Source organism: Anser cygnoides, chromosome Z (assembly GCF_040182565.1).
Source record: "Anser cygnoides isolate HZ-2024a breed goose chromosome Z, Taihu_goose_T2T_genome, whole genome shotgun sequence".
Classification (NCBI taxonomy): domain Eukaryota; kingdom Metazoa; phylum Chordata; class Aves; order Anseriformes; family Anatidae; genus Anser; species Anser cygnoides.
The window spans coordinates 39,492,708-39,520,393 of record NC_089912.1 but is presented as its reverse complement, the minus strand read 5'-3'; the positions used below and the strand labels follow the sequence as shown (position 1 = coordinate 39,520,393).

Here is a 27,686-nt window from a genome sequence, read left to right as displayed (position 1 = left end):
GTTATTACAAAGAAGCTTTCTATCATTTGGGAATGCATTGCTTGTAAGAGATATGAACTCAACACATAGTACCTGAAGATACAGTATCTAACACCCTCTCCCAAAATGTTTGTGCAGGATGTTCTGTATTTCTATTTTTTTCTTTTTTTTTTTCTATTAATATGTATAAAAAGTAATTATGAACTGACTCAGAACAACAACAGATCATTTTCCTTATCACCTTTAGGCAGATGCTGCATTCATATCTGCAACTAAACATACTTGAGTCCTGTATAAATTCACATCTGTAATTACCCATGAACATCAATAGTAAAACCATGTAAAAATTGAGCATGAAATAGAGGTCAAAGAGAACACTTCAGTGTGAAGAACATTAATAAGATGTAAGCATGTGCTAGGCATTTCTTATAGAATAAATTTTAAAAATCATGTTTTATTATAAAGAGATAGCCAAAAAAAAAAAAAGTATTGAAGTATATATATATATATTTAATATTATTTTTATTTTTTATTTATTTATTTAGATATGCAAGTGCAAATTTAGGTGTGCAATCTCACCAGCCAAAAGAATTCTCTGTCATTACATAACAAAATATCATAAGGTTTAACTTCTTAAATGATAAAGTTCTTTCTTCGTTTTTTCTTTTATTTTCCTTTTTTTTCCCCTTTTTCTTTTTTTTCTTCTCTCCCCCCCTCCCCTTTTTTTTGTTGATAGGCTTACTGTTGTTGTTGTTGTTGTTTTGTTGTTGTAGTTTTGTTTAAGATTTTGAACAGTAGGGGCAGAATTTCTCAGACACTATAGTCAATTCCTAAACACTTTGAGATTCAAATCCACAAGCACTTTGAGACTCAAAGCAAAGGAAAAATCAAGTAATACATTTAAAGGCCTTTCTGTTTTATGGAGGCTGAGCTAAGTTATGTCCCTTCTGACTTTCTTCCTTCAATGGCCAGGACTGCAAGCCCAAAACTGGATCCACACTTAAAATCCTTGAAAGCTATATGCAGACTATTTATGACTTCAATAAGTTAACTCATTAAATGTTTTTTATTCTGTTCAACAGCCACAAAGATAAAATCTTTAAAAAAGTCCTTGCAAAGCTTTCATTTTCATGAATGATCACTAAAATTATACAGAAACTGCACAATACGATAAAACAGCATTAAAAAAGAAAAAAATTTAAAAAGAGTTGGCAATGCTGTACATGCAGCATGCAGACAGCATTGACATGAACAACCAAAGTGACCACTGGAATCTTCCATTTTGATGAGTCATTGCTTCAAATATTCAAGTACGTGAAAGAATTCTGAACTGGAAGGATCTCCACCTACTCATATTAATGCAAAGCATCCAAATTTCTCAGTAACAATAAGAAATATTAAAGAACACAGTAGTCAAGGCCAACCTTTGCAGATAAATTATTTATTAGACATGGAGGTAATTCCATGGAGAATTATCCAAGGGAAAAAATAATAAAAAAAGAGGCATCACTAAAAAATAATAATCTGACATCTGGATTTCTGATCTTTGTAGAAGGAAATGAGAGGATTTCCCAGAATACTGTATCAGTGACAGAGTGCTGGTTCTGCAAACCTTTCTTTTGATTCATTATGCAACATTAGTTCACACTATGGGAAACTTCACCTTTGAAACAAACAAACAAACAAAACAGAAAAATGAAAATGTTTGTTATAACCTAGCTACATATTAAGAAAGCACAAAAATTTCTAAGTAAACAAATGTTGTCTTTCTTTTCTTCAAATATTGGGCCAGACAGTGTTCTTTACTTTTAAATTTCTTTATAAAACCTAGAAAAACAAACTATGGAAATCTTTGTTTTGTCCACATTCTAGATTTTGAACAGCAGTATTATATGTCAGTATGCTGGAAATTTAATTTTACTGTAACAGGGAGAAAGTCAGAAAGCCAGACATCTCAAGTACAATTAAAAAAGAAAAAATAATATTAAAAAAAGATCCCCAAAGCTACACAAATACAGAATGAGTTTAACTACTGAGAAAAAGAATCACTTACTATTTTAAAGAAAGTTTCTTTTTATTCTAAATCTTGTAGTTAGGTTTTAAAAATAAAATCTTTAGTCTGAAGGAATAACCCTTTCCCTCCTTCATGTCAAAGTCCACTTTCTAATGCAGATGATCTAATAGCCTATGATCTGGTATATAGTTTCTTCTTTTAGTGATAACTAAGTTGTGGGAAAAAAATACAATGAATTTTGAGAAGAAATTTCATAGAGTCATAGTATTATAGTGTGGTTTATGTTGGAACAGATCTTTAAGATTATCTAGTCCCCCCCCCTCCCCCCCCAATGCCCATCCGCTGCACACCACCACCATGGGCAGGGACACCTTCCACTAGACCATGTTGCTCAAAGACCCATCCAACCTGGCCTTGAACATTTCCAGGGATGGGGCATCCAAAAATTCTTTGGGCAACCTGTTCCAGTATCTCACCACCCTCTGAGTAAAGAATTTCTTCCTTATATCTAATCTAAATCTACCTTTTTTTAGTTTAAAGTCACCTCCCCCACACCCCCCAACCCCACCCCCACCCCCTTTCCTGTTACTGCAAACCATGATAAAAAGTCCCTCTTCATATTTCCTGTAGGCTTTCTTTATGTACTGGAAGGCTGCTAAAAGGTCTCCCCAGAGCCTTCTCTTCTCTAGGTTGAACAACCCCAATCACTCATCCTTCCTTCTTAAGAGAGGCGCTCCAGCTCTCTGATCATCCTCACGGCCCTCCTCTGTACTTGCTCTAACAGGTCCATGTCCTTTTTGCACTAGCAAACTCAGAGTTGAACGCAGTACTCTAGGCGGGGTCTCATGAGATCAGAGTAGAGGATGAGAATCACCTTCTTTGACCTGCCACTCTTTATTTGATGCAGCCCAGAATATGGTTGGCTTTCTGGGTTGCAAGCACACATTGTCAGCTCACTGATGCTTCTTATCAACCAACACCCCCAAGTCCTTCTGCTTAGAGCTGCTCTGAGTCAATTCTCCACACACCCTGCATTTGTGCTTGAGATTGCCCTGGCCCAGGTGCAGGACCTGTACTTGGCCTTGTTGAACTTCATGATGCGTGCACAGGCCAACCTCTCAAGCCTGTCCAGGTCCCTCTGGATGGTATCCCTTCTCTCCAGCATGTTGATGGCACCAAGTAGCTTTGTGAGTGGCTTTAAGTTGGTTTTCATCTTCCAAATATTTTTAGACAGACTTTTGTGTTGGGTTTATGTAAAAAGGTTTTGGTAATGGAAAGTATTTTAGTGGTTTAACACCAATAGATAACCAATAACCACCATGCTAGTCTCTCACTCCCCTAATTGACAGAAAGGAGGGAGAAAATACCAAGGGGAAAACCTACATCACCACTCTCTTCCCCTAATCCAGCATGGGGTCTATCCCATGGGATGCAGTCCTTCCTGAACTAATCCTACACGGGCTCCTCCACAGGATGCAGCAAGGATACCTGATCCACAGTGGTATACGATGGGTTGCAGAGGGACAGCCTGCTCCATCATAGTCCTCTCCAGAGACCACTGAGGAACTTCTTCTCTGGTGCCAGGGCCACTCCCTTTCCCTTCTTCTTCACTGACATTGGTGTCTGCAGGGCTGTGTCTCTCACATTTTCTCACTCCTTTCCTCCTTTCTCTCCCAGCTGCTGTCGCACTGTTCTTTTATCATTTCTTAAATACGGTATCATGAAGGCACAACCAGCATTGCTTTATCCAGAAATAGGTCCCTTCTTAAGTCACCTGGAACTGGCTCTTATCTAATGTGGGGCAGATTCTGGACTCTCTTCTCAGGCCACCCCTGCAGCACTTCTGCTACAAAAACATTTAAAGGAGGCTGTAACAATCAATACAGTGAGTATTTGCCACTCACTACCATTTACCACTGATTTACCTGGTCATTATGAGAGACTGCAGTTTAAGAAACACTTAGAATCTTACAGTATTGTGATCTGAAAAAGGATTTTGCACTAAATATTTTGTTTTTCTGGCTGAAGCTGTCCACACTTACAAGTGTGGTTTTAACATAGTTACATAAGTGGGGTTCCAAAGGAATGTTCCAAATAGAATTTCACAGTCCTTAGGAATTCCTTCTTCTTCAACCCTTTTTTTTTTTTTTTTTTCCTACACACAGCTCTCTACTAACAAGTGGCAGGGTGGAAATACAGGGGTCATAGGTACATTCCAATGCTCTCCTCAGGCTGGGTCTCCCAGGTTTAAGGTTATTTTGTGTTAGAGTCATCCAAATAGAATAATTGAGAAAAGGAGGCATAAACAACTTCAGATGTTATCCGAATGTTTTATATTAATTAAAATAATATCAGTAATATCTATAATTAAATGTATATAGAATCAGTAAATTATATTACCTTTGCTACTGTCAAACAGTACAGATATGAAAGATAAATCTCCCACAAATATATACATATATTCTCATCTACTTGTAAGGTGTTAAAGCATTTAACAAGACATATGCAAATAGCTATCAAAGCAAATGTGAATACGAACATCATATTCAATATTTCCTAAGGAAGTCATTGTGATCTATCGTGTTATCAATTCATTGACACTAGCTCACCAGCAGATTTTTTAATCACATTTTTCCTTCCAGAGTGTTCTAGTATGCACAACCACACACTGAAACTTGACATAATTTGATTCCACTCAACATACATTTTCAGCACCTGTGGCAGTATCTTAGAAACAAATCCACTGAGATATTATGAAAATATATTAGACACATCAAAACCAGAACTCTCCCCTTCAGTATCTCCATCCCACATATGCACTTTACTAGAGGTGAGTGTTAGATCAGGGAATTCTTCTCAGAATTTCTCAATTTATCCTTACATCGGATATCTACCAAGAATACAATACATTGCTGCCTCTCCAAGAAAAACATTAATGTGAAACTTGTAACTAGAAGCTGCAATGAAGGAGAAGGAAAGCACAATCTTTGTCATATTGGATTTTTTTTTTTTGTCTTTCTGCAGATATGACACAGGATGGTGGGAAAAAAAGAAAAAAAAAAAAAAACTAATTTTCTACTGTAGTATCCTAAGTATAACAGAACTTAATTTCAGCATACATGTGAATCATTCCCTTATGTGAAGTTCAAAATTTAGGTCAGTCTAACTGACCTAACAAGCTAACAAGCTAGCAAGCTAGCAAATAGATGCAGACATTTTATAAAGGATTCAAAACTAAAAACCCTTCATTGTACAAAATATGTACAAAAATGCTCATATTGGTGCTTATATATCAATCACTTCTAACCAAGTGTCTGTCTCTTATTTTTTAAAATTTATTTCTTTTTTTTCCAAGGAGAATCAATCAGGACACGGTAAAACATGTCTATACAGCATAAGAATGATCTATGAGATAATCCAGTTCACAAAAAGTCAAAACAAGTTTGCTGTTGAGTACAGATCAGTTTTTTGGCTTCCTCACACAGCAAAGGAGGTAGAAAAAAAAAAAAAAAAAGGAAAGGAAGGAAGGAAGGAAGGAAGGAAGGAAGGAAGGAAGGAAGGAAGGAAGGAAGGAAGGAAGGAAGGAAGGAAGGAAGGAAGAAGGAAAGAAAGAAAGAAAGAAAGAAAGAAAGAAAGAAAGAAAGAAAGAAAGAAAGAAAGAAAGAAAGAAAGAAAGAAAGAAAGAAAGAAAGAAAGAAAGAAAGAAAAGAAAGAAAGAAAGAGAAAGAAAGAGAAAGAAAGGAAAGAAAGAAAGAAAGAAAGAAAGAAAGAAAGAAAGAAAGAAAGAAAGAAAGAAAGAAAGAAAGAGAAAGAAAGAAAAAGAAAGGAAAGAAAGAAAGAAAGAAAGAAAGAAAGAAAGAAAGAAAGAAAGAAAGAAAGAAAAGAAAAGAAAAGAAAAGAAAAGAAAAGAAAAGAAAAGAAAAGAAAAGAAAAGAAAAGAAAAGAAAAGAAAAGAAAAGAAAAGAAAAGAAAAGAAAAGAAAAGAAAAGAAAAGAAAAGAAAAGAAAAGAAAAGAAAAGAAAAGAAAAGAAAAGAAAAGAAAAAAAAGAAAAGAAAAGAAAAGAAAAGAAAAGAAAAGAAAAGAAAAGAAAAGAAAAGAAAAGAAAAGAAAAGAAAAGAAAAGAAAAGAAAAGAAAAGAAAAGAAAAGAAAAGAAAAGAAAAGAAAAGAAAAGAAAAGAAAAGAAAAGAAAAGAAAAGAAAAGAAAAGAAAAGAAAAGAAAAGAAAAGAAAAGAAAAGAAAAGAAAAGAAAAGAAAGAAGAGAAGAGAAGAGAAGAGAAGAGAAGAGAAGAGAAGAGAAGAGAAGAGAAGAGAAGAAAAGAAAAGAAAAGAAAAGAAAAGAAAAGAAAAGAAAAGAAAAGAAAAGAAAAGAAAAGAAAAGAAAAGAAAAGAAAAGAAAAGAAAAGAAAAGAAAAGAAAAGAAAAGAAAAGAAAAGAAAAGAAAAGAAAAGAAAAGAAAAGAAAAGAAAAGAAAAGAAAAGAAAAGAAAAGAAAAGAAAAGAAAAGAAAAGAAAAGAAAAGAAAAGAAAAGAAAAGAAAAGAAAAAGAAAAAGAAAGAAAGTAAAAGAAAGAAAGAGAAAGAAGAAAGAAAAAGAAAAAAGAAAGAGAAAGAGAGAAACGAAATAAAAAAGAAAAAGAAAAGAAAGAAACAGAAAGAAAAAGAAAGAAACAAAGAAAGAAAGAAAGAAAAAGAAAAGGAAGAAAGAAAGAAAGAAAGAAAGAAAGAAAGAAAGAAAAAGAAAGAAAGAAAGAAAGAAAGAAAAAGAAAGAAAGAAAGAAAAAGAAAGAAAGAAAGAAAAAGGAAGGAAGGGAGGAAGGAAGGAAGGAAGGAAGGAAGGAAGGAAGGAAGGAAGGAAGGAAGGAAGGAAGGAAGGAAGGAAGGAAGGAAGGAAGGAAGGAAGGAAGGAAGGAAGGAAGGAAGGAAGGAAGGAAGGAAAAGAAATCTTCACATCCCAAAATGTATTAAAAATAGACAAGGAGTAGATATTGGAAAGTGATCCTGTGAAAATGAAATTTACACATTTCCTACCATATCTTAAATGTTTCTTCAAGAGAGTGATACAATCACCTTTAACTTGCACCTATGCCTAGGACATTTGATAATTTCATGTGAATTTATTTTTATATTAACATATATATATTTTTTCCCAGCTGAAAACAAGAATATTGATATTCTCTTACAGCAACAGTGAATTTATCAAATCCAAACAAAGATTTGATAGCTGACTCATGTATCATTTAATTCCTTCTGTACTTCATTTTACTTAATTATTTCCTTTTACTACAATGGTCAGAATAACATTTTTCATAGAGTATGCTATGAGCAAAATTCTGACTTTTTCCTTTTCTTTTAATACATTTATCATTGTCATACAAACCTTTCAAAAGTACATTAAGAAATGAGACTACAAACTGCGATTATTTTGTCTCCTATATTGCAGGGAAAGAAACTTAATCATTCACATACATTTCTGTTTACATGCATGTTTTATGTGAGTGTGAACAAGTTAAAAGCACAGGTCAGCAGTTACAAATAATATTTATGATCCTTCATTTCTCTAACAGATTATTTCTCAGTCTCAATTACTGGAGGACTTGTTTATTCTGTGGACAAGCAGACTCTGAGAAAGACTTTGCTTAAGGACAGAAATGTAATCACTGCAGTGTGCAGTGGGGCTTCTGAGTATGTTGGTGTGATGGAACTGGAAAAGGGTACTACATATTCCAGATTCAGGCTCATAAGACTACAAGATACTGCAATACACCTTGCAATGTGGAGGGCAGAGCTCAGCAGCCTTCTTTGTGCTCCACTGTATTCAGATACTACTGGAACTATGAGTTTTTGAGCAGCTATTTAACTCTTCAAAATTAAATCTTTATTTATTTATTTATTTATTTATTTATTATGTTACCATTGGCTCATGAAAACGGAGCGGTAGTTTCTCACTGTAGGTATACATATTCCTTAACCACAAGAACTAGCTAAAACTGTAAATGTCTTTTTCTGCTCATATTTATCTTTTTGTCAGCTGGAACAAATGCATAATTCGTGTTTGTTACACAACTCTGTATCTGAGTCCTCCAAACAAGGCAAAATTAAAAGAATTGTACATGGAAAATAGATAGAGACCAGTTATATTCAAACTATTCAACATGTTAGCGATGAATGAATAGTCATCTCATTTCTTCTAAAGTTTTTATTTAATATTTGTTTAGGTAAAACTCCCATTGATTTCCCTAGGAGCTTTGGTTGAGTAAAGACATTGAAATGTAGTGTTGTTTTAAATGGTTTCATTTATTATTACAATTATGGAGATTATTCTGGGAGTTATTGAAAAACACCTAAAGGACAAAGCAGTCATTGGTCAGAGCCAGCATGGGGTCACTAGGGGAAGGTCATGTCTAACAAACTTAATTTCCTTCTAAAACAAGATCACCAAGTTAGTTGACTAAAGGAAGCTAGTCAATGAAATTGTTCTGGACTTCAATAAAGCTTCCAATACTGTCTCTGACAGTATCCTTCCAGACAAAATGACCAGAATACAGTTAGATAAAAGCAAAATAAGATGGGTGAACAATTGGCTAATGGGTCGGGCCCAGAGGTTTCTTGTAAGTAGGGTTACAACAGGCTGTCGACCTGTCACTAGTGGGGTTCCCCAGCTATCTATTTTAGGACCAGTCCTCTTTAGTGTTTTCATAAAAAAAAAACTGGATGAAGGACTTGAAGGTTTTTTTGAGCAAGCTCATGGATGATACCAAATTGGGTGGAGCTGTTGGTCAAAAGTCAGTCATCAAAGGTGGTGCGGCCTTGCAGAGAGATCTTGACAAATTAGAGAGCTGGGCAATCACCAACAACCTGAAGTTTAACAAGAGCAAGTGCCAGATTCTGTGCCTGGGAAGGGGTAACCCCAGTTATATGTATAGAGTGGAGGACAAGATGCTGGAGATCAGCCCCACAGAAAGGGATGTAGGGGTTTTTGATCAACAGCAAGCTGAACATGAGCTAACAGAGTTCATTGGTGGCCAGGAGGGCCAAACACATCTTGGGGTGCATCAAGAATGGCATTGTTAGCCAATCAAGGGAAGTGATTGTCCTGCTCTAATCTGTGCTGATGCGGCCTCACCTTGAGTACTGTGTGCAGTTTTGGGTGCCACAGTATAAGAAAGATATAAAGCTTTTAGAGATTGTCCAAAGGAGGGCAATAAATATATCAGGAAAAGGTTCTTCACCAAGAGGCTGGTCAGGCACTGGAACAGGCTTCCCGTGACACAGACCCTGCCGGAGTTTAAGATGCATTTGGACAATGTTTTCAGACACCTCCAATTTATTTATTTATAGGGGGGTGGTCCTTTGGGGACCCAGAAGTTGGACTTGATGATCTTTGTGGGTCCCTTACAACTTGGATATTCCATGATTTTATGATAGATTAAAAAAATAAAAATAAAAATAAAAATAAAAATAAAAATAAAAATAAAAATAAAAATAAATAAAAATAAAAATAAAAATAAAAATAAAAATAAAAATAAAAATAAAAATAAAAATAAAAATAAAAATAAAAATAAAAATAAAAATAAAAAAATCCTACGTACCAAATAGTTTTTTTTTTCTCCTTAATAACAAAGTAAAACAAAACAAAACAAAACCAAAAAAATGGTATTAAAGTTACACTATAATTACAAAACAATTTCAAACTAGACAGGTGCATAGGTGGTGGTACTCAAGAAATAACACTTAGAGACACAGTTTGTTGTGTTGGAGCATAAAAGGTTTTCCTATCTTCTCTAGTAAGAGCCTATAACTGTCCTTATATGCTGGATGGTAAAAAAAAAACAACAAAGCTTTCAAGTAAAAGTAACAAGATACTTTTATCTGTTTTATCACTGTTATCTAGACTCACAGTCATAATTAGTGATGAGACAAATTCTACACTGCAAAGTGTCTTATACTAGAAAACTAACATTCCATGGTTTTTTTTTTTTTTTTTTTTTGTTCTATCTTTTGCATGAATTCTTCCATCAGGAACTATTTTATTCTCTCCACTGACTAAAAAGGGACTTAACTACCTCAGAGGCAGACATCCAGGTTTCAGGTTTTTAATTTTGGACTGAAATATCTTTTTTTTTTTTTTCTTTTTCTCTGTAGAAACCATCAGAGTTCATCATGTAGTCCAAGAGTAAGACCAATTTGCTAATTTATGAAGCAGCAAAAATTTGGGAGAAATCTCCCTTCTGCATCTCCTTCTAGTTACTTTTAAATGAAAATATCTTCCAGCTTCTAATTAGTATTGTCTTATTGTTGTATAATTTTAAGCATCATATACCCTCACCATAATTTGTAATATTGGGAAATGTCCCCTGTCCTCTCTTCAAAACTTTCAGATGATTACAGAATACCTATGTTGAGTATATCCAATCTAATGTAGCAGAGCACAGTGCTGCAGGTGAATTAACCAGAGTCTTCCCATATGGAATATAGCCTACCTACAGCACCATGTTTATAATGCACATCACCTTCTGAAAGTTTTACTCTTGCTGTCTTGTTCAAAATCTCTGCCCCAGACCTGAAACAACCACCTCTTCCATTTGCTGTACTAGTAAGGTTCTTTATTAATTTACACATCATATGAATAATGATATTTTTTCTCTCTTGCTTAACTACATTTTTCATGACAATTTTGTTTGCTTGTTTTGTTTTGTTTAGAACATGTTAAGCAGACACAGCTGGGAATTAGTGGAGGACAAACTTTAAATATACTGGGCAAAAAAAGATCTTTATAAAACCATATTTTTAAGAACAACTTAGTTTTGGGAAAAGTTTCTATTTGGATTTAAAAGTGGACACATCAAAGCCTTAAAAGAGCAAGATCTACTTCAGCTAACATCTGAATAAAAAATATTAAGTAATAAAAATAAATTCAAATATTCGAACATGATGTTTCTAATCTAATTTTCCCTCAAGACCACATATGTAATTACGTTAATTACTAAAAGTTTGTTATAGAAGCAAACAGGTACTCTACCAACAAGGAATAACCAGTAGCTTATTTTTGAACACTACCAAGGATGAAGATATAATTAATAAAAAAGTAACTAGACCTAACACATAAATTTCCTAAAAATGTTTTGTTTATTTGTTTGTTTTCTCAATCTTTTGTGATTTAAAACCCTAGACATAGGTGTTTTGTATGTCTGTTTTTAAATAGTCTGTTGAGAAGTATGTTGTTTAAGTATTTTTTCTGTAGTTACAAATTTTGATCTGTTTAAAATGTAAAATGTTTTCAAGTTTTCACTTTTAAAATTATATCATTGAAAATATACCATAAGTAGTACATAAACAATATAATTTTATCTTCTATTCCACGTCATATTTTCCTTACTAAAAATAGCATAGAAATTTGCAATAAACTCTGGTGATGCTCTTCTGAAAAGAAAATCAAAACAAAACACTGAACATCTTCATTTCACAGTTTTAATTTAAGGTTGGTCGTATAGGCTTCGACTGACGGAGGGAGACCTATAGAGTATCCCTTTGACAAATATTAATCTGTAATGTTATACTTGTATATGCATAAAACAAACACACAATAGATCATTAAGCATGAATAAGTACATAAATGTAAACCATCACAAAGATAAAAGTTCTAGTAACCAAAATTGCTTATACTATGACATTAACACTCCATCATTTTTTACAAAATTGAATCAAAACAAAGCCATTATCATAATCATCACATATATATATATCTTATATATTTTATTTTTAAGTATATTGAAGCAGCTTTTGTCATAATGACAGGAAACTAATAAATGGTATTGCTTGGAAAAATATATTTCTTTTTCAATTTTAAACTAGAAATCATGCACAGGCCTAGACTGTAAAAATTTCAAGTTGTAAGTTACACACACTGTAAAAGTATTTTACAATAAAGAACTATCAAATAAATCTTGCCGAGGCGACCGGCTCCGGGGCAGACGCGTGCTGCAACGGAGCGCGGGATCGGGACAGGCAGGGCTATTTTTCAGGCATCGAGCCTACGTGAGGGAGCCGCCAGGCACCGGCAGCCCTTGTGAGGGAGGCTGATGAGGCGTAGGCGGAGCCAGCAGCGTCAGCGACAGCGTCAGCGGCGGGCCTTTTAAATCGGGCACCACCGCCATTTCAGAGCCACTTGCCGAGGCGACCGGCTCTGGGGCAGACGCGTGCTGCAACGGAGCGCGGGATCGGGACAGGCAGGGCTATTTTTTGGGCATCGAGCCTACGTGAGGGAGCCGCCAGGCACCGGCAGCCCTCGTGAGGTAGGCTGACGAGGCGTAGGCGGAGCCAGCAGCGTCAGCGACAGCTCCTCCCCCCGGCCGTTCAAAGGCAGCCCTTAGGGAGCGCGAGCGACCAGGAGCGCGGCGAACAGGGCCGGCAAACAGGGAGTGACGCGGGGGGAGTGACGCGGCAGTTAGCGAGGCAGTGAGCGCGGGCAGGAAGGGCGGGGACCCATCGTCGCTCTGTTGCAGCTGCCTCTCCCTTCGGTGCTTGTAACCTGCTTGCGTAGAACCTAACCATGGTATCAACCAGGCAGAAAACCGTGGCCTCCGCATCTCGTGCGGCATCTCCAGCCACGGTCACCAGGGTGGCTACTCAGACGGAGGGCTCCGGGAAACACGCAGCCGTCCAGGTCCTGGGCTGCAGAGTGTGCCCCAGCCTTCTGTCGGTCTCCGACAGCAGTGGTGGGTATGCCTGTGGGAGGTTTGCCCAGGTTGAAGAACTCCTCAGCCAGGTAGCGGTGCTCCGGGAGGAGGTGAACAGGCTCAGGAGCATCAGGGAATCGGAGATGGAAATTGACTGGTGGAGGTGCACTCTACCCTCTCTGAGGCAGGCTCACGAGCCTGCCACAGCACAGGCGTCTCCTGTTATGCAGAAGACGGAGGTTCCCTCCTCCTGCCAGGCAGCGGGAGGAGACCTAGATCAAGGGGGGGAATGGAGGCAGGTGCCTATTCGGGGTGGTAGGCGAGCCCTCTCTCTGCCCACCTCACCTTCTCATCTACCCTTAAATAATCGATATGAAGGACTAGAACAAGACAATCTGAATGACAAAGTAGATAAAAACCCGTCCCAGTTGGAGGGGGCGCCTAAGACAAGGCGACCTACACATCGCATTGCCACATCATCCTTCAAAAAAGAAAGAAGGGCTATTGTTATGGGGGGCTCCCTTCTGAAAGGGACAGAGGGACCGATATGCCGACCGGACCCAACCCGCAGAGAAGTCTGTTGCCTCCCTGGGGCTCGGGTGAGAGACTTCGCCAAGAAAGTCAAGCGCCTGGTACGGCCCACTGACTACTACCTGCTACTGGTCTTTCAGGCTGGTAGTGACGAAGTAGCAACGAGAAGTCCGAAGGCGATCAAAAGAGACTTTAGGGATTTGGGGCGACTACTTAGAGGATCAGGGGCGCAGGTTGTGTTTGCCTCTGTCCTTCCGATAGGGGGGATCGAAGCTGAAAGGCGTGCTGTTCACATAAACTCGTGGCTTCGAGACTGGTGTGACCGGCAGAACTTTGGGTTCTTTGATCACGGGAAGGTCTATGCTACACAGGGCCTGATGGCACCGGATGGGATGTGCCTCTCTCGGAGAGGGGTAAGGATCTTTGGTCAGGAGTTGGCAGGGCTGATAGATAGGGCTTTAAATTAGAGTCGAAGGGGGAAGGGGCTAAAACCAGGCACGCCGGTGAAGACCTAAGGGAAGGTACGCTAGAATCAGAGGGGCTGTGTGCCAGTGAGGTCCTTCGGGCAGATCCACAAGGTGCTGAGTGTAAGGAGACACACCTGAAGTGCTTCTACACGAACGCAGGCAGTATGAGGAATAAAATGGATGAGCTAGAAGTCCTGGCCCAGTCCTGCAACTACGACATCACCGACATAAGCGAAACCTGGTGGGATGAGTCCTGTGACTGGGGTGTTGCAATAGATGGTTACAGGCTCTTCAGGAGGGACAGGCAGGGTAGGCGAGGTGGTGGGGTGGCGATGTATGTGAAGCAGGGGCTGGACTGTGTGGAACTTCGGGTCAGCGATGGCAAAGTTGAGAGCCTCTGGGTAAGGATCAAGGGACGAACAAATAAAGGGGAAGTCGTTGTGGGAGTCTATTACAGACCACCTGGCCAGGACGATAGCGCCAATAAATTATTATTTACAGAACTAAGAGAGGCCTCGAGATTAACTCCCCTTGTCCTTATGGGGGACTTCAACTTGCCAGACGTTAACTGGGAGTGCCACACGGCTGACACGAGCAAGTCCAGGAGGTTTATGAAGCACCTCGATGATAACTTCTTGGTGCAGGTGCTAACGGAGCCAACTAGGAAAGGTGCCCTCCTAGACCTGTTGCTAGAAAACAGAGAGGGTCTGGTGGGAGATGTGGTGATTGGTGGCCGCCTTGGTCATAGTGACCATGAAGTGGTTGAGTTCAAAATTTACGGTGACAGAAGGAAAAGTGCCACCAAAACCTCATCCCTAGATATGGGGAAAGCGGACTTCAGGCTGCTCAGGGAACTAGTCAGCAAGGTCCCCTGGGAAACTGCTCTTGAAGGCCTCGATGTCCACCAGTGCTGGTCATTCTTTAAGCGAGGCCTCCTAGAAGCACAAGATCAGGCAATTCCTAAATATCGCAAGTCAGGCAGGCGGGGCAGGAGGCCGGCGTGGCTGACCAGGAACATTCTAATGGAGATTAGGTGGAAACAGAGAGTGTTTTGCTACTGGAAGGAGGGCCAGGTGTCATGGAAAGAATACAGGGATGCTGTTCGTGTTTGTAGGGAGAAAATTCGTGTGGCCAAAGCACACCTAGAGTTGAAGCTGGCTGGGTCTGTGAGAGAAAATAAAAAGGGTTTTTTCAGATATGTGGATGGAAAAAGGAGAACTAAAGAATACATAGGGCCGCTCCTTGATAGGGAAGGTCTCCTCACAGACAATGACGTAGGCAAAGCAGAGACGCTTAACGCCTTCTTTGCCTCTGTCTTCAATGCCGATGATGGGCTTTGGGACCCAGGGTGCCCTGAGCTGGAGGACCGGGACGGTGGGGATGACAAACTCCCAACCGACCCTAAACGTGTGCGGGATTTGCTACTCCACCTGGATCCCTACAAGTCCATGGGTCCAGATGGGATTCATCCCCGGGTGCTGAAAGAGCTGGCGGACGTCATCGCGGAACCTCTCTCAATTATTTTTCAATGATCCTGGGAATTTGGAGAGGTCCCGGTAGACTGGAAGCTGGCAAATGTTGTGCCGATTTACAAGAAGGGTCAGAAAGAAGACCCTAGCAATTACAGGCCTGTCAGTCTCACGTCAGTGCCTGGTAAAATCATGGAGAAGATGGTTCTCGAACTTATTGAGGCGCACCTGGGGGACAAAGCAGTCATTGGTCCCAGCCAGCATGGGTTTGTGAAGGGTAGGTCCTGCCTAACTAACCTGATTTCCTTTTATGATAAGATCACCCGTATGATGGACCAAGGGAAACCAGCTGATGTGATTTTTTTGGACTTCAGCAAGGCTTTTGACACGGTTTCCCATAGGATCCTACTGGACAAAATGTCCACCATACAGCTAAATAAAAACATCATACGATGGGTGAGCAATTGGCTAACGGGCAGGGCCCAAAGGGTTATGGTAAATGGGGCTGCGTCAGGCTGGTGGGCGGTCACCAGTTGGGTCCCTCAAGGCTCCATTTTAGGGCCGGTACTTTTCAATATTTTTATAAACGATCTGGATGTAGGAATAGAAGGTATTTTGAGCAAGTTTGCTGATGACACCAAACTTGGAGGAGTTGTGGACTCGAATGAGGGTGGAAAGGCCTTGCAGAGGGATCTGGATAGGTTGGAGAGCTGGGCGATCACCAACCGCATGAAGTTCAATAAGAGCAAGTGCCGGGTCCTGCACCTGGGACGGGGAAACCCTGGCTGCACGTACAGACTGGGCGATGAGACGCTGGAGAGCAGCCTAGAAGAGAGGGATCTGGGGGTCGTGGTAGACAGCCAGTTGAATATGAGCCAGCAGTGTGCCCTGGCGGCCAGGAGGGCCAACCGTGTCCTGGGGTGCATCAAGCACGGCATCGCTAGTAGGTCAAGGGAGGTGATTGTCCCGCTCTACTCTGCGCTGGTGCGGCCTCACCTCGAGTACTGTTTGCAGTTCTGGGCACCACAGTATAAAAAGGACATGAAACTGTTGGAGAGTGTACAGAGGAGGGCTACGAAGATGGTGAAAGGCCTGGAAGGGAAGACGTACGAGGAACGGCTGAGGTCACTGGGCCTGTTCAGCCTGGAGAAGAGGAGGCTGAGGGGAGACCTCATCGCAGTCTACGACTTCCTCGTAAGGGGGTGTCGAGAGGCAGGAGACCTTTTCTCCATTAACACCAGTGACAGGACCCGCGGGAACGGGGTTAAGCTGAGGCAGGGGAAATTTAGGCTTGACATCAGGAGGGGGTTCTTCACAGAGAGGGTGGTTGCACACTGGAACAGGCTCCCCAGGGAAGTGGTCACTGCACCGAGCCTGTCTGAATTTAAGAAGAGATTGGACTGTGCATTTAGTCACATGGTCTGAACTTTTGGGTAGACCTGAGCGGTGTCAAGATTTGGACTTGATGATCCTTAAGAGTCCCTTCCAACTCAGGATATTCTATGATTCTATTCTATGATTCTATGAAATCTGCCATTTTTTTACTCATATTTAAAAGAGAAAAAAAAAGGAAAATAAAATAAAAAAAATAATAGAAATGAAAAAGAAAATAAAAAAAATAATAGAAATGAAAAAGAAAAGAAAAAAAGGGAAGGGAAGGGAAGGGAAGGGAAGGAAGGGAAGGGAAGGGAAGGGAAGGGAAGGGAAGGGAAGGGAAGGGAAGGGAAGGGAAGGGAAGGGAAGGGAAGGGAAGGGAAGGGAAGGGAAGGGAAGGGAAGGGAAGGGAAGGGAAGGGAAGGGAAGGGAAGGGAGGGGAGGGGAGGGGAGGGGAGGGGAGGGGAGGGGAGGGGAGGGGAGGGGAGGGGAGGGGAGGGGAGGGGAGGGGAGGGGAGGGGAGGGGAGGGGAGGGGAGGGGAGGGGAGGGGAGGGGAGGGGAGGGGAGGGGAGGGGAGGGGAGGGGAGGGGAGGGGAGGGGAGGGGAGGGGAGGGGAGGGGAGGGGAGGGGAGGGGAGGGGAGGGGAGGGGAGGGGAGGGGAGGGGAGGGGAGGGGAGGGGAGGGGAGGGGAGGGGAGGGAACACCACCACTACCACCAGCAAAAATTCAAGCAATTGTACAGAATTACTAAAGCACGAAGTTATCACTATTGTTTTACTTTCCTTTCCTCTTTATGACGTAACTGAAAACTGAGAAGGAAGAGAAAAAAATCACTTTACTGTACAGAACCTCTTAAAGAAGTCAACGTGTACTTCTGGAGTCACTTACAGACATGACTAGTTTTAAAATTTAGCATTTCTTTATGTTGTTGATGCCCCATCATTGGAACTGTTTAAGTCCAGCTTGGATGGGGCTTTGAGAAACCCAGTCTAGTAGATTTCCCTGCTCATGGCAGTGCTGTTGGAATTAGATGTTCTTTAATGTCCCTTCCAACCCCAAATATTCTGTGGTTCTATGATTCTATTATGTAAGCCAGAAAGTTGTCTAGTGTGTTCCAAGACATTTGAGACCTTTGAATGGTCTCACTACTCCACCCTCTGTTATAACCAGAAAGGCTGACGAGGCGTAGGCGGAGCCAGCAACGCCCCTCTACCCTGATGTTCAAAAGCAGCCCCTAGGGAGTGTGAGCGACCAGGAGCACAGCGAACAGGACAGGCAAACAGGGCGTGGTGCATCAGAAGGGCGGGGCGCGACAGTTTGTGCGGCAGGCAGTTCGTGCGGGCAGGGCGCGCTCAGGCAGGGCAGAGCATTCCACCCCACCCATAGGAACAACTTATCTAACGGCTGTCTACCACTAGCTAGGCCACAATGGTCTACACTAGGCAGAGAGTTCTCTCTAGAAAGTCTGTAACCACCCAGACTGACTGCCTACTCAAAAATGCAGCAGTTCAGGTCTCTGGATGCAGGGAGTGTCTGAGCCTGTTGCTGCCATCTGAGGGAGGCAGAGATACTGTGTGTGTGAGGTGTGAGCAGGTGGATGACCTGGTCCGCCTGGTGGCAGAGCTCAGGGAGGAGGTGGAGAGGTTGAGGGCCATCAGGAAGTGTGAGCGGGAGATAGGTGGAGCAACTCCCTGCAAGGCCTGAAGGAGAGGTAACGGGGTGAGACACCCCAAATGGGGGTGGACCCCCTGCCCTGTCGCTGTCGGGCAGAGGGAGGGGACCTAGGAGTTGAGGAGGAATGGAGACAGGTCCCTGCTTGACCTCGCAGGCAACACCCCCCCGCCCCCGCCACTGGCTCCACCTTCCCAGGTGCCCTTACACAAGAGATTTGAGGCCCTGGAACTTGAGAGACTGGTGGGTGAGGATGAGGTAGAAAGTCTACCCAGGAGGATGCCTAAGGCGAGGAAGTCAACTTCACATCTCAAGACTGCCTCCACCAAGAAGGATAGAAGGGTAATCGTTGTAGGCGACTCCCTTCTCAGGGGAACAGAGGGCCCTATTTGTCGACCTGACCCTACCCGTAGGGAAGTCTGCTGCCTCCCTGGGGCCACGGTCAGGGATGTGGCCAGAAAGATTCCCAACCTAGTTTACCCCTCTGGTTACTAACCTCTTTTGATAGTCTAGGCTGGCAGCGATAATACTGAAGAGAGAAGCCTGAAGGCTATCAAATGGGACTTTAGGGGACTGGGATGGTTAGTGGATGGAGTGGGAGTACAGGTGCTGTTTTCGTCCATCCGTACAGTGGCAGGGAGGGGTACCGAGAGGACACGGAAAGCCCACCTGATTAACACGTGGCTCAGAGGCTGGTGCCAACACAGAAATTTTGTTTTTTTTTGACCATGGGGCGCTTTACTTGGCACCCGGCCTAATGGCCGCAGACGGGTCCCACCTATCTCTAAGGGGAAAATGGATCCTAGCCCAGGAGCTGGCAGGGCTCATTGAGAGGGTTTTAAACTAGGAAAGAAGGGGGACGGGGCTGAAATAAAGCTTGTTAGAAGTGTGCCAGGGAGAACAATGGAAAGGCTGGGGAGAAGGCAATGGCCCAACTGAAGTGCATCTACACTAATACACACGGCATGGCTAAAAAACAAGAGGAGCTGGAAGCCATTGTGCAGCAGGCAGGCTATAACTTGGTTGCCATCACTGAAACGTGGTGGGACCACTCTCATGACTGGAGTGCTGCAATGTCTGGCTATAGGCTCTTCAGAAGGGACAGGCAGCAGAGAAGGGATGGTGGTATGTCTCTCTATATTAGAGAGTGTTTTGATGTTGAGGAACTTGAGGCTGGGAATGATAAGGTTGAGTCCCTCTGGGTTAGGATCAGCAGGAAGGCCAACAAGGCAAGCATACTTGTGGGGGTCTATTATAGACCGCCAAACCAGGATGAGGAGACGGATGAGGAGTTCTACAGGCAGCTGGCAGAAGTTGTGAAATCATCAGCGCTTGTTCTCGTGGGGGACTTCAACTTCCCAGACATATTCTGGAAGCACAACACAGCCCAGAGATAGCAGTCTAGGAAGTTTCTGGAGAGCGTGGAAGATAGTTTCCTGACGCAGCTGGTTAGTGAGCCTACAAGGAGAGGTGCCCTGCTACACCTTCTGTTCACAAACAGAGAAAGACTGGTGGGAGATGTGGTGGTTGGGAGCTGTCTTGGGCAGAGTGACCATGAAATGGTAGAGTTCTCTATTTTTGGCGAAGTCAGGAAGGGGACCAGTAAAACCGCTGTCTTGGACTTCCGGAGGGCAGACTTTGAGCTGTTCAGGACACTGGTTGGCAGAGTCCCTTGGGAGGTGGTTCTGAAGGGCAGAGGAGTCCAGGAAGTCTGGGCACTCCTCAAGAAGGAAATCGTAATGGCTCAGGAGCGGTCTGTCCCCATGTGCCCAAAGACAACCTGGCGCGGAAGAAGACCAGTCTGGCTGAACAGAGAGTTGTGGCTTGAGCTTAGGAGAAAAAAGAGGATTTATAATCTTTGAAAAAGAGGGTGGGCCACTCAGGAGGACTATAAGGATGATGTAAGGCTGTGCAGGGACAAAATTAGAAAGTCTAAAGCTCATCTGGAGCTCAATCTGGCTACTGCCGTTAAAGATAACATAAAATGTTTTTATAAATACATCAACACAAAAAGAAGGACTAAGGAGAATCTCCATCCTTTACTGGATGCGTGGGGAAACTTCGTTACAAGAGATGAGGAAAAGGCTGAGGTGCTTAATGCCTTCTTTGCCTCAGTCTTTAGTGGCAAGACCAGTTGTTCTCTGGATACCCAGTACCCTGAGCTGGCAGAAGGGAATGGGGAGCAGAATGAGCTCCTCATAATCCATGAGGAAATGGTTGGCGACCTGCTACAACACTTAGAAGTACACAAGTCGATGGGGCTAGATGGGATCCACCCAAGTGTACTGAGAGAACTGGTGGAAGAGGTGACCAAGCCACTTTCCACCATTTATCAGCAGTCCTGGCTATCAGGGGAGGTCCCAGTCGACTGGCGGCTAGCAAACGTGACGCCCATCTTACAAGAAGGGCCGGAGGGTGAACTCAGGAAACGATAGGCCTGTTAGTTTGACGTCAGTAACGGGAGCTCATGGAAGAGATTATCTTGAGTGTCATCACACGGCACTTGTAGGGCAACCAGGCAATCAGGCCCAGTCAGCATGGGTTTATGAAAGGCAGGTTCTGCTTGACGAACCCGATCTCCTTCTATGACCAAGTGACGTGCTTAGTGGATGAGGGAAAGGCTGTGGGTGTGGTCTACCTTGACTTCAGTAAAGCTTTTGACACTGTTTCCCACAGCATTCTCCTCAAGAAACCAGCTGCTCATGGCTTGGACTAGCATACCCTTTGTTGGGTTAAAAACTGTCTGGATAGCTGGGCCCAAAGAGTCATGGTGAATGGAATCAAATCCAGTTGGAGGCTGGTCACTAGTGGAGTCCCCCACGGCTCAGTACTGGGGCCAGTCCTCTTTAATATCTTTATCGATAATCTGGATGAGGGGATCAAGTGCACCCTCAGTAAGTTTGCAGACGACACCAAGGTAGGTGCACGTGTCGATCTGCTTGAGGGTAGGAAGGCTCTGCAGGATGATCTGGATAGGGTGGACCGATGGGCTGGGGCCAACTGTATGAAGTTCAACAAGGCCAAGTGCCAGGTCTTGCACTTGGGGCACAACAACCCCAAGCAGAGCTACAGGCTGGGAGATGAGTGGTTAGAAAGCTGCCTGGCAGAGAAGGACCTGGGAGTATTGTTTGACAGTCGGCTGAATAAGAGCCAGCAGTGTGCCCAGGTGGCCAAGAAGGCCAACAGCATCCTGGCCTGTATAAGAAGCAGTGTGGCCAGCAGGTCTAGGGAAGTGATTGTCCCCCTGTACTCGGCTCTGGTGAGATTTGGGCCCCTGGCTACGAGAAGGACATGGAGGTGCTCGAGAGAGTCCAGAGAAGGGCAATGAAGCTGGTGAGGGGTCTGGAGAACAAGTGTTACGAGGAGCAGCTGAGGGAACTGGAATTGTTCAGCCTGGAGAAGAGAAGGCTCAGGGGCGACCTTATCGCTCTCTATACATACCTTAAAGGAGGCTGTAGCGAGGTAGGGATTGGTCTATTCTCCCACGTGCCTGGTGACAGGACGAGGGGGAATGGGCTAAAGTTGCACCAGGGGAGGTTTAGGTTGGATGTTAGGAAAAACTTCTTTACCAAAAGGGTTGTTAGGCATTGGAATGGGCTGCCCAGGGAGGTGGTGGAGTCGCCATCCCTGGAGGTCTTTAAGAGATGTTTAGATGTAGCCCTTAGTGATATGGTTTAGTGGAGGTCTTGTTAGTGTTTGGACAGAGGTTGGACTACGTGATCTTGGAGGTCTCTTTCAACCTAGACGATTCTGTGTGATTCTGTGTCTGTGTATGTTGTTGGCAACTAAAAAAGAACAAACACAAAAAAAGTACTGAGAAATGTTCCCTCAAAACAGAACTCTAGTCTTTTAATATATTTCACAATAAACTTGTAAGCTTGCAAGTAGCACCAAAGCGAAGGCTCGTTTCTGGGGGAAAAGATAGCCAATATTCAAAACGTGATATTTCTCCAGCATCCAAGAGTTCTTTTTATTTATTTATTTATTTATTTATTTATTTATTGGGGGGGGCGGGGGGTGGCAGGGTAGGAAGAGCTGGGAGAAAGATTTGACCTATTTTTTTCCAGATGAAGGTTTTAGAAGCTACATTTTTTTTAGATTGTTGAAATTCTTTCAGAAAATGAACTGATGAAGTTGCAAATATATCAGATGAGAAACATATATGTAACATGTCATTTTCTACTGCTACATAGACATATTCCAAAAAAAAAAAAACCTACTAAACTTGAGCATTTATACTCATATAAAATGATAGAAATATACATTATTTTGTGAAACATGGGAAATTGGATACACCACCTTAGTTAAATTTGGTCTTTCTTGATAAATGTTGATGCATGCTTACACATATGAAAAAGAAAGCAGAATGGTCATAAGTACAGTATTATCAAGATCTGAATAAGTTAGTTATTATTTTGAACCCCTTAATGATTAATAATACTTGAACTAAAACACATTATATAATAGCATATGATGCAAAAGCTAAGACTAGCACTGATAACTTCACATATAACCTTCTGCTTTTTTTTTTTAGTTGATTTTATCCTACTTTGATGATGTCATTACTTGTCTGTTATTATCCATCAATCATGACCAAATTTTCTCCATCCATTCTGCTGACTGAGCTCAGGGACAAACACATTAATGGGAATTTGAAAACCTAGAGCAATGGGATGTAAATTGTTGATTATATTCAGTGTAATCGACCCAACACCTTCCTGTGAATTCTCAACCTTGAAAGTCTGAAATAAATTTTGATAGATGTTTCCATTGGCATTGGTTTAAATATAATGTTGATACAAGCTTTTGATGTTACTATACTAAAAACATGCAAAATATACCAGAGACGTCTCTAATGTTTTATTCATGTAAATAACAGCCCAGATGTGTCCTGCTCTCTGATGGGATCTCCATTGCTATCTCAGAGATGAGATAGTTAATAATAAACATAAGATACATAGTAATTAGGCTAAAAGAAAATTAAGAATATTTCTATTTTCTCCTCCTCTATATTTTACTTCAACCACAAACCAGAGGTAAAAGAATTTCAATTTAATTCAAGTTGTTCCTGAGAAACAACATTTTTGTATATTTTAAATGCAATTTCATGAAGATGTTAAAATAGAAAGAGTACATAAATTTTCAGAACTGATGACTTACATCCAAATTAAATTCAAAACATTTTCTAAATTAAATTGCAATACTTTTCTTGTAGTAAGTAAACATCTTCACTGGTGATATTACTTGTACAATGACTTGCATATGATAACATAATCAAGGTATATGATTGTGGACTCCTCTATATGAAAATCTCACTATCATTAACAGTCATTCTTTGCTGGATTTTGAGGAAGTGTTCAACTATAGCATTAGCAAGAAGTCCCGCATATAGTAATAATAATGATGATGATGATGATGGTGATGATGATGATAATAATAATAATTTGTTGATAAAAATAATAATAAACATTTTGGGGTTTATAAAAATACAGTCTTTGAAGTAAAAATATGGAAATCTGAATTGAGAAAATAAAAGGTTTTGTAAAACTGAGTAGTTTTACAAAGGGAAATATAAAGAATTAATAATTTACATGGAAAGTCACTTTTTTTTTTTTTTTTTTATTTCCACTCACTGCCAAAATTGACATTAATAATTTTTAGTCAGTTGAGTCAATATGTGTAGAGGGTTTAATCATGTTTCATGCAATATTTCAGGTTTAGAGAGTTTAGAGGGGAAAAAAACAAAAAAAAGAAAAAGAAAAGACTACACCTATTAGAATACCAATTTCTGTCAAGTTATTTCTGTCAAGTTCTTAATGGCTGATTTAGTTACATGTTGATTTACAGTGGCAGAGACAGTTTCCCAGCTCCACTGGGGTAAAAAATAAATAAATAAATAAAAATTAATACTTCATTTAAAACTCACTTTTGACCTTACACACTTTCCTGTTCATAGATATGTATTTCAAACTTCCCAATGCTTTTGGAAGTGTAATTCTTTATGAGGAAGAAAGCAAAGGAAGCAGGTATCAAGGAGAAGCATTACTATAGAACTTTTACAAGATTTGGTTTTCTGGCAGCAATTATTACCTCTTTTGGTAGGAAAAGTCATAATTATCTTTTCAAAAGGAAAAATAAATAACTTTCATATTAACTCTCATATTATAGATGATTGGGTCTGTCATCTTCAGAATACCTAAAAACTTCACAATCATTTACTGAAAGAAGGAATCCTGAGATTTTTTTAATACAGAAATAACTCTGAACATGCCAATATTTGATCCAAGAATTTTACTTTACAGAACTGACTTAGTTACTTTCATCTTTTCTTTATATCTGTTGGTCTGAAGAAAGGCAAAGAAAGCTGAAGTATTCGTGATCTGGTATTAAAAAAGAAACACAAAATAAAAGGAAGAGGAGTAGTTTACTTTAGAGGAAGAAAAAAAAAATCTTATTTACTTTGATGATTGACAGTCCACAATCTATCCATGCAAATTCATGCAAGGAAACTGAATTTTACATGCTTTCATAAACATGTTTGAATATATTAATGTCGATAATAGACCTACTGAAAGGGATTTGAACTCCTGATTAACTTCTTAAGATGAAAAGAATAAAGTTCAAATGAATATATAATGGCTGCTACATGTATTGTCTATAATCATTAGTTATGAAAAAGTTTTCTCCTGAGATTATTCTATGAAATCTAATGCACTAAGTTCACATGTCGATACATGGGATGGAGACTGTCACTTTTAAAATAAACTAATTCTCCCAGTGAAAGGTTTGTTTCCAAAATAATATATATATATATATATATATAAATTTGGTTTTGGTGGTGGTTATTTATTTATTTATTTATTTATCCCCAGATTAGATACTGGAATGGAGAAATGTTGGCCAAGCTTTCTTTTGTTCAGATGTTAACATTCACTACTTTTTAATTTAATTTCCTATTTCCACAATCAGTTTCCTTTCCTGTAGTGTGGGTAGAGTTCTTACTTTCTCAGTTCAAATGAATGTTTTGACATAGTAGCAGAGATACATTCATAAATAAAATAACAAAACATTTATAAATATTAGCGTAAGTGTGAAAAATCTATTAATTCAAGTCACTCGTTTGGTACTGTATTTGAGTTTGGCTTGATTTTGAGAAGTATTTTAAAGCCAAAAATAAATGTATTTCATACCAGATTTATTTTATGCTTTGTAATTCTGTATTGAGAGCAAGCAGCTTGAGTCTTTTCCTCAAATCTTGTTTCCTGAATTGTAAGAGTGACCCCTAGTGTTTTACTGCTTTTCTGTATGCTGCAAGTCTTTTTTTGCAGCAGTTTTAATATGCCTCCCTGTAATCGACTGATTTAGCTTTGTGCATAGTGCCAAATGCTATTAATGTGCAATTCAATTATCATGGTCTTGTGAAAATGGATGTATTCATAAACTGTACAATGCAGAATGATGAAGAGAATTAAAGCTGTGGCTGGATTGCAGAAGGGTGTTTAACAAGAGGAACTTAGTATTCATGTTTAGGGCTACTCTATGCACTTGAGTATCAAATGAGATATCATTACTGAATGACAGCACAAGATCATTTTTGTGCTGCAGTGTGAACTTCTGGCTCATGGGAGCATGCTTGGTTTACAAACCATCCTTATGCAAAACCCTAGTCTATAGACCCACACAGCACTTCAAACTTCTCTGCCATTGTTCCAATGTTTCCAAGGAGCTGCCCCTGCCACTGGTCTGTAAGGTTATTCCTGAACATTCCTTCTTGCTTTGGCATTCACTTTCTTCCCATACAGACGTTGCTTCTACCCTCCCCATCCCTGTGATTCCTGGCCAGTGCCTTAACAGGAAGGAAATAAAATATGCTCAGTTCAGATAATGAGCATCTGGTATTTAAGCAACTGTTATACCACATGTATGCAGAATTAAATCCTTCATGTTAATGCTGCATCAAAAGGAACAAGAATATCTCAAAACAATTACTAAATGAGAAAAAGCCTTAAAATTAATTTCTTTGTAAGTTATTTTTCTTTTTAGATTTAAAGATGATTAATCTAATTCAACACTGAAACCAAATATTTTTAGGATATACATCAGATTTTTGTCCTAGAGGGCAGATTCTCTTTAAAACTATAATCACTGTCTTTATTTTGCAATACCACCCTACTGGCTAACTATGATTTACTCATTTTTAAAAAAACTTTCTGATGGAACTGATAACATAGTCTTTTTTAGTCATGAATATACAATACTCCCTATGCAAAAAATGCAGAACCCATAAAGTCTTGTTATCCACATTTTTCATTGTTACATTTGTATTGATGTTGAACTGAACAATAATGTCAATCAGAGTTATTTGAGTGCTAGCTTAATTCAGGAGATGCAGATACGAGCTTTCATAATTATAAATTGGTAAAAAACAAGCTGATGCATTACACAACAGAGATCTGCCAGTAATTTCCATGTAAGACATAATTCCTTAGAAAAAGCTGCAATTATAAACAGAAAACAAAAATGCAAATGGGTCTGAACACATATCTCTTAGTAAAATGCTTTCAGATATTCTCAGAATGTAAGCTTTATAAACAGTATTCTGTACCTAGATGTAATGAAAATCCATAGAAGGATTTTATAATATTTTCAGCCTAGTAACTTGCAGGCATGATTTCAAAACAGTAAACATGAATCCCCCAAATAATATTTATTCTAAATGCAAATAAAATATCCTGGAAGTTTTCAAAACACTCTGGATTGAGTTTTAAATCATATGTAGTACTTACATTTATTCCCTGCCACTACCATGTTCCAGTTACGAACAGATATGAGAAACAGCAGCTTCAAGAAGATTTCAGTGACAGAATCCATGTTCACATTCACTAAGGCATCCAAAAGAACCAGAGTATTAGGAAACAGCTGCTCTGTACTTCAGTCTTATTCTTGCCTCTTCTCACTGCTTCCCTCTCTGTCTCTCTTTTCGCAGTGTTTCCCAGCAGGCAGACACCTCAATCAAATGCACTCGGCGTCTCCTCATACATGAATACACACCTCCAAATTTGTTACCCTCCCCCCCCCCCCCCCCCCCCCCCCCCCCCCCACCACAGCACAGCAATCCCTGAAGAGCAGCAGCAAGAATCTCTCCTCCAGTTTCACAGAATCATTCAGCGCTAAACAGCAGCTCGCTTTCAGGGGCTGCACGCTCACAACGCGTCCTGGACACCCCTTGTGGTGACAGGTAGGAAATGTGAGGCTCTGACGAAAGCCAGACAATACGACAGAGCAACCAGCACGTGAGCACTGAGACACAGCCTCTTGCTGCGTTCTCGCCCTAGAGAGTTCCTTTTCTTTTTCTTTTTTTTTCTTTTTCTTTTTTCTTTTTTCTTTTTTCTTTTTTCTTTTTTCTTTTTTCTTTTTTCTTTTTTCTTTTTTCTTTTTTCTTTTTTCTTTTTTCTTTTTTCTTTTTTCTTTTTTCTTTTTTCTTTTTTCTGTTTTCTTTTTTCT

General features: G+C 40.6%; 1 protein-coding gene across 2 annotated transcripts in view; it reads right to left on the bottom strand.

Annotated features, from left to right (window-relative positions):
• The window catches only part of CNTNAP4 (contactin associated protein family member 4), a 269,217-nt gene extending 241,960 nt beyond the window's left edge, over positions 1-27,257 (bottom strand). For both annotated transcript variants that reach the window (XM_066988102.1, XM_066988100.1), the window contains exon 1: positions 26,969-27,257. In XM_066988102.1, coding sequence (XP_066844203.1) covers positions 26,969-27,053 — 85 coding nt within the window. In that variant the 5' untranslated portion in view covers positions 27,054-27,257. The remainder of the gene's footprint in view (positions 1-26,968) is intronic.
• Between the last annotated feature and the right edge of the window lie 429 nt (positions 27,258-27,686).